We start from the raw sequence: 11,127 nt of genomic DNA, 5'->3' as shown, positions 1-11,127 counted from the left end.
AAAAAAAAAAAAAAAAAAGGAAGGAGGGGCTGGCAAGATCCAGTAAGCCTGGTGATCTGGAAGGACAGAAATGACTCCTACAAGTTGTCTTCTGACTTTTACTTGTGTGTTCCACACATTTTCATCCTCCCCTCCCTGGCACAAAATAAGAGGAAGCTGTGGTTCAGTGTTGGAAGACTCAGATACTTAGTATATGCCAGGCCCTGGCTGTGATGCCCAGCATTCTACACCCTCCCCCAAGCCTGGAAAGGCTGGCCCATTCATGCAGTCCCAGTACTCAGGAGGCTGAGGCAGAACAAATCACAAGTTCACAGCCAGCCTTCATTTACATTGGGGGAAAGGCTATCTTGAAAGTTAGGATTTCTATTTTTATGGTTTAAGAATTTTAGGTTAAAGACTTTCTGTATCTCTTGTTACACTGAATCTCCATATATTTGTTTTTCAGACCTAGTGGTTTATTGGCTCAGGAACGAAAACTCTGTCGGGATCTAGTCCATAGCAACAAAAAGGAGCAGGAATTCCGTTCCATCTTCCAGCACATTCAGTCAGCCCAGTCTCAGCGCAGCCCCTCGGAATTGTTTGCCCAGCACATAGTGACCATTGTTCATCATGTTAAAGGTGAGTCGATGTCTGCCTGTTTGTCTTCCTAAAACAGGATGACTAGGGGGTGAGGAAGCCGCAAGGACCGTTAAAGCTACAGGCTAGGTAGAGGAAAGACTTCAGTGAGAAATTTCCATGTTTGAATAGAGATGAGTGCTTTGAAATGCTAGCAATCTGTAATCATGATAACAAAATTCTCAACACAAAGTATGAAGAGTGACTTTTTAAAGGTTTGTTCTATATTTATTTATGTGTATGTGTCTGGGATAGAGGTTCGTGTGGAGGCCAGAAGAAGGTGAGGGTTACATTAGATTTTGAGCTGTCTGAGAAGGTTGCTGGAAAGCAAACTTGTGTCCTCTGGGAGAACAGTAACATTTCTTTCCCAAGTTCTCTTGTCCCCCTGAGAAAATGGAGGTGGGCAGGTTTAGAAATTGCCAAGAGCAATGATTCAGAAAGCTGAACTTGGCTGGTTACAGGCTCAGTCTAGAGTGAACTTCAAGTAATAATTGGTCCTGTGCCCCAAAGGGAGGTGAGCACCAGGGTCTTTGTCCTGGTATCATGTTTCTAAGACAGGGAGCAAACTAGAAACCCAGCATTGGATTGTTTCTGAACCAGACACTTTTCTTTCTTTTTTTTTCAGTGTATTACTTGGGTTTGAATACTTGAGTTGTATCTCTGTGGCTACAGGTTCTTGGGGGAGTTGAACTTTGTACCTGCTTTTGGTAGTCTATTAATGTATTTCTTTGACTCTTAACAGAGCATCACTTTGGATCCTCTGGAATGACATTGCATGAACGCTTTACTAAATACCTAAAGAGAGGAAATGAACAAGAAGCAGCTAAAAATAAGAAAAGCCCAGAGATACACAGGTGGGGTCCTCAACCTTACACTGAGGTTGTGATAAAACTTGTCATCTGATACTAAACTCACCTTGATGGGTTCTCTAACTCGCTTTCAGTCCTAAATTTAGGCTAATATTCTCTTGGGGACGTTTGTATTTGAGGGTGGAAAGGATGCTTTGAAGGCTGTACTCATCATATTAGGCCCAGTGAACCTGAGGTTCCTGTAGTAAGAATAAATACTGACTTCTTTACGCAACCTTACATATTTCATGTATTGCTTAGGAGGATTTGCTGGAAAAGATGGTTGAGGGAGAAGCTTAAAATTGACTTATCTCAAGAGGTTTAAGTAAGGTCCAGCAGTTTTAAAACTTGTAATTAATGGGCTGGAGAGAAGGCTCAGCAGTTAAGAACACTGCTCTTCCAGAGGTCCTAAGTTCAATTCCCAGCAACTACATGGTGGCTCACAGCCATCTATAATGGGATCTGATGCTGTCTTCTGGTGTGTCTGAAGATAGCTATAGTGTACGCATTCCTTATACATAAAATAAATAATTCTTTTTTAAAAAACTGGTAATTAGGGAATTTGTTAGGCACGTGGAGATTTTGTAAGGAAACAAAGTTGATCATACCTGTAAGTCCTTCCTTAGTAGCTTTTAGTAGTTAATCAGCTTAGTATTGGGGAAGACCAAGTTTGTAAAAAATATCTTTAGGTACAGCATCTAGTGGGGTCTGTCAGCCTAGGGCAGTTTCTTACCTAGAGCCAGTCTTACAGAGAAATAATGGAAATAATCAGATTCTCAAGATGGGAATTGGTCTTTGAGTTTAGCAGAACATATATATGTAGTTAGGGCAGTAGATATGATTATAAGCAAATCTAAGGTTGAATCTATCTTGCAAACTAGTAGCACTATTGGGAAGGAACAGAGGCTGGGTATAGCGATACACATTTTTACTCCCAGCACTGGGAGGTAGAGGCAGGCAGATCTCTGAGTTTGAGGCCAGCCTGGTCTACATAGCGAGTTACAAGAGAGCTGTGTATGACTTCATAGATTCTGTTTCAAAAACAAAGCAAGAATAGTGTGCTGGGGATCATAGCTTAGTGGTAGAGTGCTTGCCTGGTCTGTACAAAGCTCTAAGGTTAGTATTCTCCCACCCCACCCCCTAAATAAAGGAACTTGGCTCAGCCTGTAAAACTGCATGTTGCCAACTTACTCGCATAAGTTGTCCTCTGATCCCCTCACTTGCTGTAGGTTGTGCATTAAAGATGAGCATGTGAGTGCACAGGCACACACAAATACAAATAAAGTACTTATGTCTGTCTATGACTCCTTTACCTACCTTAGGATCTAGAATGTTAACCAATATTCTGTAGAATTGTATACGATTTCTTTATTTTTAATTTTAGGAGGATAGACATTTCTCCCAGTACATTCAGAAAGCATGGTTTGACTCATGAGGAATTGAAAAGTCCACGGGAACCTGGCTACAAGGTGAACTGTTGCTTTGATCAGTAATTTCAACAAAATGAGTGCGTTGGGCATGAACTTGACAGAAATGTGTTTGTTTAAATTACTCTCTACTTAAGTTTGTGTTTTTCTTTTAAGGATGGGCATAATTCTAAAAATGAACTACAAAGGGTTAATTTTTATTAAAATGTATCAACAACCTTTGTGAAGTGGTTAGAATATGGTAAATGACCCCAGAGTCTATTGAGGTGAGCTTGAGAAAAAAAAGAGAGGCGTTTTGGAACAAGTGCCCATGATGAGAGAAGAAACTTTTTGTGATATTTTTCTGCTTGTAAGTATTATCAAATCAACTGTCTACATGCACTATTTCCAACCATGATTTCAGAAAGACATGCATGTCAGAGCAGAGTGAAATATTCATATCTTAACTCAGTAGACTGTGTTGAACAGCTGGTGCGCTTTTTTTTTTTTTTCCTAACATTGTACCATATCATCTGTCAATTACTGTTACTTTAAAATGGCCTGGCTATATTTGCAATGATGTGCACATAATACTGTTATTAAGAGGTTTAAACTCATGCAGTCTCTTACTGTAAATAGATGGAATTTTTAAGATCTTAATATTTATTGACCATCATTCATATATACAGTTGAAATTTGGAATGAAAGATGGCTGTTCTATGCTGCTGAAACCTTTTTTTTTTTTTAATGCTGTTTTAACATTTTCCAAACAAATTTGTCTTTTTGGTTGAAAGTGTTGAGACACCTGTGCAATCTCTGGTCTTCTACCCCTTTTCCCTGTCTCCATATGCCTGGCCCTAGTGAAGCAGCAGAAGTCTGTGCTCCATGCCTCCAACAGCCAGTTTCTCAGTGATGCTGTCTAGTGGCCCAAGGAGCGGTGGCTGCATTTGTTCTTTGTTGTCATTTATTTGTCTATTTATTGGCTTAGACCCTCTCAGAAGCAGATTGATAATAAACCTTCCTATCATTCTTGCTATTACTTTCAATGAAATATTATTGCATCGAGAAGTCTATGGTTCATGTATATAAGATGTTTAATACAGAGTGGACAGCTTCCAGTTAGGGATGTTTCCATTAGATCAGTCCCAGTGCATGCTGTCTCTTAGGCATTTGCCTTCATGAATTTCCCCAGGTGTTACTAAAGGCCATTGCAGAGTTAATCTGGCCAATTATGCTTTTCTTTTCTAATTCTTAAAATACTTTGAGGTAGTTCCACACAGTAATGGGTAGCTGCTTTAGGTAGAAAGAAGTAAGCATTTCCTATATAAAAACTTAATAAAAACACCTTCCAGAGCTGATTTTGGACATCTTGGCGTGAACACCTAGCCGGTCCTTACTGGGACACAGGAAAATAAGATTCACATACAGCACTTTCAAGAGATAGCACCTTGTTGTTCTTTTGGAAAACCAAACAAAACAATAACAACAACAAACCAAGGCTTAGTCGAGGCTCTTAGATCCCCAGGGCTTCCATTAGTAGAAACCACATTGAGAATGAGTGAGTCAGCAGTTCTGGATCCCAAAACCGTAATTTTGACATCTTTTTGGCAGGCTGAGGGAAAATACAAAGATGATCCTGTTGATCTTCGCCTTGATATTGAACGTCGTAAAAAACATAAGGAGAGAGATCTTAAGCGAGGTAAATCAAGAGAGTCAGTGGATTCCAGAGACTCTAGCCACTCAAGAGAAAGATCAACTGAAAAGACAGAGAAAACCCACAAAGGATCAAAGAAGCAGAAGTACGTGATGCCGTGCCTGTTACCCTAGATTCTGGAGTAGAGTCTCTCCACACCACACTGTTTGGGTGGCTGTAGGTCTGAACATAAAACCCTGGCTGGCTTAGAAGTTACTATGTAGAGCAAACTACTCAGACTGCTCCTCCTCTGATACTGAAATTGAGATTACAGGAGAGAGCACATACATGTTCCTTTGGGCTCTTGTGGTACACTGGTTAGGAATTAAAGCATTTGCAGCTTTGTCTTAAATACCATGTAATAGTCAAAGAGAAGATTTCTAACTTACAAATAGAACTTCTATATCTAGGTAATGTTAACTTTGTGCAAGAAATTAATGCTGGTAAGGATGGTATGGAGATTCATTGGAAAGGTTATTTGATGGACATGGTCTTTCTCATTGAACATTTTCTCAGTGTACTTATAGTTTAGAAAGTCATTATTGTTGAATACAAATACTAACCAGCTAGAACTAGATAGGAGAGAATTGTTGATGTTAAATGTCTTTTAAACTAGTTTCACAGATAGTTCAAAAGAAGTGTTCCAGATATTTCTTTTTTTTTTTTTTTTTTTTCTTTTTTCCGAGACAGGGTTTCTCTGTGTAGCCCTGGCTGTCCTGGAACTCACTTTGTAGACCAGGCTAGCCTCGAACTCAGAAATCCACCTGCCTCTGCCTCCCAAGTGCTGGGATTAAAGGTGTGCACCACAACGCCTGGCTTCCAAATATTTCTTAAAGTAGTCATTAATTATGTAGGACAACATAGCGTGTCAGTGCCATGGAATTTTTTTTTGTGGTGCTAGAGAGTGAGCCCTGTGCCCTCCGCATACTCTGCCAAGTGTATTCCAGCTGAGCTACATACATACATCTTAAGTGTACCCAGTGCACCGTTGAAGGTTCTACAGTTTTGGTCACCTTTCATTCAATGAAGCAGAGTCTTAGCCTTTACCTTCTCAAAAAGCAGCACCTCTGCTGTTCTGAACTTGAACTGGCAGGTGTTTCTCTCGGGTGTCTAAGGGTGGCTTAAATGCCTGATCCTTATTTACCTCCCAAGGTTGGGTTGATAAATGTGCACTGCGTTGTTACTGGTGAAGAGGGGTGAATTCCCACAAGAACCTTAGGATTGAGTGTAAAAAGGTAATTCTGCTGGTTCTTTCTGAAATATGCCTACCTGTGAGTTGCAAGGTAACTTTGAATAAGTTGTTTGAGCAGGTTTCTATAGGGCAGTGCCAGCCCTAACAAAGAATGGTAACAGGGCTGCCAAATCACTCTGTGTCAGAAGTACCAAGCTTCCAGAAGTAGACACCTCAAGATACTCTGTAGTTTTCTTTCTTTTTATTTGTTTATATAATTTTTGGGGAGTGGGTGGGTTTCAAGACAGGGTTTTTCTGTGTAGCCCTGGCTGCCCTGGAACTCACTCTGTAGACCTGGCTGGCCTCAAACTCAGAAATCTCCTGTTTTGCCACCCAAGTGCCGGGATTAAAGGCATGCGCCACCACCGCCCGGCTCTATCTATTTATCTATCTAGATATCTATTTTATATGCCTTTGTGTTTTGCCTGCTTGTGTTGTGTGAGGGTGTCAAATCCCCTGGAACTCAAGTTAAGGACATGTGTGAACTGCCATTTGGGTGCTGGGAATTGAACCCAGAACCTCTGGAAGAGCAGCCAGTGCTGTGCTCTTAACCACTAAGCCACTCTCCAGGACCCCACCCCTCCACCCGCAGTTTACAGAAAGCACTTTGGGGCTGGCAATATGGATCAGCAATTAAAAGCAGTTGTTTGATTCACAGCACCCATATGACAAGCTGGAACCATCCAGCCCTGGCGAGCTAATGGACACCCTTTTGGCTTCCTTTGGACAATGCATGCTTTAGTGCTGGAGTTAAGGACAATGATTAGATTACATGACTATTCTTATTACTGTGTCTCTGTACAGGTGTTTTGGTTTGTGTTTGGTCTTTCAAGGATAGGGTTTCTCTGTATAGCCTTGATAGACTGGTCTTGAACATACAGAGATCCACCTGCCTCTTGCTTCTTGAGTGCTGAGATGAAAGGTGTGCACCACCACTGTCTGGCTCAAATTGGGACCTCTTGAAAGTCTTCTTAAAACTCTTGGAGTAAATAGCACTGAGTTTTGGAGCGGTTGGGTTTTTACATTCTGGTAATGAGAAAAACAACTGTAAGTCTCTCCTTTTCATAAGTAGATATTAAAATAAGTGAGGGCTGAAGGAAGCAGGAGGATGTCTTAGTCAAGGATGTCAAGTCTAGTTTTATATGAAACACCACAACAAGAAAGCAAGTTGAAGAGGAAAAGGTTTATTTGGCTTATTCTTCCAGATCTATAGTCCATTGCTGGAGGAAGTTGGGACAGAAACTCAAGCAGGGCTGGAACCTGGAGGCAGGAGCTGATGCAGAGGCCATGGAGGGGTGCTGCTTACTGACTTGCTTCCCCTGGCTTACTCAGCCTGCCTTTCCCCCATTGATCACTAATTGAGAAAATGCCTTATATCTGGATCACATCTGAGGCTCCTTTCTGTGATGACTGTAGTTTGTGTCACTTTTTTGTTGGCACAAAACCAGCCAGTACAGAGGGCAAAGTGCTTTTTTTTTTTTTAATTATAGTGTGTATGAGTGTTGTTTTTTTTCTCAAATGTCTATGTACCATGCGTATGTGTGGTGCTGAAGGAAGCTAGGAAATGGTGTTAGCTCCCCAGGACTGGAGTTATCGGTGGTTTTGAGCTGTCACGCGGGTGCCAGTAGTCAAACAAGTGCCCTTAATAGCTAGGCCAACCCTCCAGCCCCAAAGTGGTTTTCATAAATGAAGAACTGAGAAATACTTTGTGGTCTCTTTACCTGGAGCTTGGTCCTTCTGATACCTTAGAGTCATTTAGTAGACTCCTCTGTCAGCTTTGGCAGGGTTGGCACCATCCTGTAGTGTATAGACAATGAGTCATAATAGTCATCTAGTTTGTCTAGTCTATAATTTCCCCCAGATGAAGGGAAAGGGAGAGAAATTACTCCAGAAAGAGTTGCTGCCTATTCTGAGCTTAACAACACAGCCTGTTTGAGCTCAGTACGAGGTGGTTAGAACAGGAGTGGGCTAATTAGAATTGAGTTTGAATCAAGGTTCTGCTCAGCTCTGTCACCTATAACATTGAGAAATGTGGCATTCTCTGGTCACTTTGTTGAATACTTGTTTTATCAGTAAGGAGTTTCATCCTTGGTATGCCACCCACCACTTGCGCCCACCCACAGCACAGCTTTTCTTTTGAGTACTAGTAGTGACAACACACTAACAGAGGGGCTTTGCTGCAATACCAGAGCCAGCCAGTGTGACTCACAGGCCTACTTGGCTTCTCTGTTAATTCATGTGTTAGACTGATAATGGAGGCCATGGTGGTTTTGTGTTCTTCACGTGATGCATATTTACCATGGGCCTAGAAACTGTTGTATCACTGAAAATAGGAGAACAGGGAGAAAACCCCAGGTCTGCTGGTGGGTAGGGGTGAAAGGAGTGAACAGGTTGGTGTTGACTTGGTTGTTTGGTAGTTTGGCTGGCTGCCAGACCAGTCTTGATTTTGTTTTTGTTTTTGTTTTTTATATATAGGAAGCACCGCAGAGCAAGAGACCGGTCCAGGTCCTCCTCCTCCTCCTCCCAGTCCTCTCATTCCTACAAAGCAGAGGAGTACCCTGAGGAGGCAGAAGAGAGAGAGGAGAACACGTCAGGTTTCGACAAATCTAGATTAGGGACCAAAGACTTCGTGGGTCCGAATGAAAGAGGCGGCAGAGCTCGGGGAACCTTTGTAAGGGCCTCTTCCTAACCCTAATGAAATCTCAGTAGAGTACCAGTTCTTTCGCCTCAGTCTGAGCTCGCCGGTTGTGGATTGTTTGGCTTCCTAAGCTTCTACGTTCACTTGTTTCTGTTTCTAATCACTTCCAAAGCCTTCCCACCCCAGACTTTTTCCCAGTAGCTTAGATCTTGCTTGAAGGAAGGCCTCTGGCTATGTATAGTACACCCCCTGGACTGTCTACTTGGGAGGAGTGGAGAAAGGAATGGGTAGAAGCTAGTTTAAGTGCTAGTGACTGGAAGCCAGCTTCCCATTCCCTGTCACAAAATGTTCTAACAGAATGCAAGGGATATTCTACTGCTCACACGAGTCTTTGTTCCTGTTGCTTCTTTTATTCCTACAGCAATTTAGAGCAAGAGGGAGAGGATGGGGCAGAGGAAACTATTCTGGTAACAATAACAACAACAGCAACAATGATTTTCAAAAGAGAAGCCGGGAAGAAGAATGGGATCCAGAATACACACCCAAGAGCAAGAAGTATTACTTGGTAGGTGTCTGGGACTAACCAGAAAGGGCAGGGGGCCTTTTGTACATGGTGCTCATTTGAAGGCCTTAATTGGTCTGTCTGACCTTGTGCCTAAACTTGCATACAGGCTCAGAGCACTGTGGATATGTTAGTATAGTGCAGCCTCTTCTCTGGAGGGCTAAGTCAGTTTTGGTTCTTCTAGGTGTTTATAGATTCCAAAACAGGAAACATTACTGTTGCCTTTCTTATCCTGTGACCTCTGACTCCTCACTCACCCACAATCTCTGTCACCCTCTGCTATTGGATTGATAAGAAAGGCAGTTCTAGACATGTTCTAGACCATAATGAAATGCAGCTGAGAGTTTGTCTCTCCTAAGTTGTGGGTCCTTCTCTCTCTCCTCTGGACTGTTACCTAGCCAGTAACTCTTGACATTGTTGTGATTCAGCAGGCCTGTGTGACTCCCGAGGGTTGTGCCCAGTTGCTCGGAGCCAGTTTGAAGCTTCTAGAAGACATAGGTGTGGGGATGTTGTGAAAGGAAGGGCCCTATAAAGGCCCTTCCCTGCTTCTGTTTTTCACCTGAGGGAGCATTGCCCATCTGATCTGGTCTGGTCGTTGTGGCACATTGTGCCCTTGGACAGAAGCAGCTGGCAGCTTGGCTGACCTTCAGGAGCTAAGACTTTGGCTTTTGAGTGTGGTACTTGTACTGTGAAGTATGTTTCTAGTCATTAGATGAGGTTGTTAGTACAGGTTTTCAAAATACTACACTCACTTGCCTTTTTGTTACCTCTGCTGAGGAGATGTCAGAACTGGGCTGTTCAAGGTGCAGGCTGCTTTTTCTCCTGTGAATACACTGCCTCCTTAGTACAGCCAAAGAGAGATACATAACAAGAGGGCAGCCTGGGGTGTGAGGTTTGAAAGTGCTGGCGCCTCACGTGTGTCTGCCAGCTCTTCTTTATCTAATGGCCCAGTTCCATCTCATATGTTAGTATAATAACTTTCAAAATTCTTTCGAAAAATGGTATTGTGAATACTAGTAGTATTTACATAATGGTAGTGGTGGGGTAGGTGGGGTTAAATGAGATGATGTCTCTTGGTCTTCCTGCTTTTTGAAGGTGTTCTATCATTCTATCACTGTGCAGTGTTCACTCTATTGCTTTAGTTCCTTGGAGTTCTTTAGATACAGCAGGGATGTTCTTGGGTCTGAGCCTGTGGGAGCTTTGAGTGGGAGAAGGAGAAGAGCAGAAAAGGAGGCTGGGGGAGACCTGGGCGCTCTGGCCTGTGGGTGGGTACAGGGTAGAGTGCTAGCACTGACGCCAGTTTTCTTTCCTTGCAGCATGATGACCGGGAAGGCGAGGGCAGCGACAAGTGGATGAGCCGAGGCCGTGGCCGAGGAGCCTTTCCCCGGGGGCGGGGCCGGTTCATGTTCCGGAAGTCCAGTACCAGTCCCAAGTGGGCCCATGACAAGTTCAGTGGGGAGGAGGGAGAGATAGAAGACGATGAGAGTGGGACAGAGAACAGAGAAGAGAAGGACAGTTTACAGCCCTCAGCTGAGTAGGGTCCGCTCTTGATGGAGCCCTTGCCCGGGGGAGAAAGGCGCTGGGAGAGGCTGGTGGAGCTAAACAAGGAGCCTCAAGAAGATCCTGAAAACCCCACCCACCCCACAACCCACTAGCCACACAGAATCCATCCCACGACAGCAGAGCGTGTCCCTGGTGCCGTCCGTCTCACCGGACAGAGAACAGGACTCTGCCACCGAGCCTAGATCAGACCACACCCTGGGCTCCTGCTGCTGGTGGGGTGTGGGGTGGGCGGGGAGGGAGAAGGATGCAGAGGCTTGGACTTGGTTTTGGTTTTGTTGTCCCACCCCCACTCCGACCCCAATTAGAAACCAAGTTTTCCTAATTTCATTTCTTTTGGAACTAAATGGGAATTTGGTTTTCAATCTCTTCCTGTCTGGAGTTTTATTAAGAAATCCTTATTTTTTCTTTTTTTCCTTTTTAGGGGATATATAGTAATATTAGCGTAAAGATTTTAATTTGGGCAACTTTGACTCTTAAGAGAAACAAAAGCATGTGAATAAAAATTGAAGTGTTCACCTCAGTTTGGGACCAAACTGCTTGGATCTTGTACAAACCGGTTTTGTATGTTAAG

The 11,127-nt window shown here is 43.1% G+C and overlaps 1 protein-coding gene across 4 annotated transcripts in view; it reads left to right on the top strand.

The window, feature by feature from the left end:
- Positions 1 to 10,881, top strand: part of Thrap3 (thyroid hormone receptor associated protein 3) — a 39,176-nt gene extending 28,295 nt beyond the window's left edge. For all 4 annotated transcript variants that reach the window (XM_021200440.2, XM_029539650.1, XM_029539652.1 and 1 more), the window contains 7 exons: positions 446 to 618; positions 1,358 to 1,469; positions 2,848 to 2,932; positions 4,481 to 4,668; positions 8,269 to 8,464; positions 8,853 to 8,996; positions 10,310 to 10,881. In XM_021200440.2, coding sequence (XP_021056099.1) covers positions 446 to 618; positions 1,358 to 1,469; positions 2,848 to 2,932; positions 4,481 to 4,668; positions 8,269 to 8,464; positions 8,853 to 8,996; positions 10,310 to 10,531 — 1,120 coding nt within the window. In that variant the 3' untranslated portion in view covers positions 10,532 to 10,881. The remainder of the gene's footprint in view (positions 1 to 445; positions 619 to 1,357; positions 1,470 to 2,847; positions 2,933 to 4,480; positions 4,669 to 8,268; positions 8,465 to 8,852; positions 8,997 to 10,309) is intronic.
- The last annotated feature ends 246 nt before the right edge of the window (positions 10,882 to 11,127 follow it).

The sequence above is a fragment of the Mus pahari genome, chromosome 6 (assembly GCF_900095145.1).
Source record: "Mus pahari chromosome 6, PAHARI_EIJ_v1.1, whole genome shotgun sequence".
Classification (NCBI taxonomy): domain Eukaryota; kingdom Metazoa; phylum Chordata; class Mammalia; order Rodentia; family Muridae; genus Mus; species Mus pahari.
The sequence above is the reverse complement of the archived record's forward strand: the minus strand, read 5'-3'. Positions and strand labels throughout refer to the sequence as shown.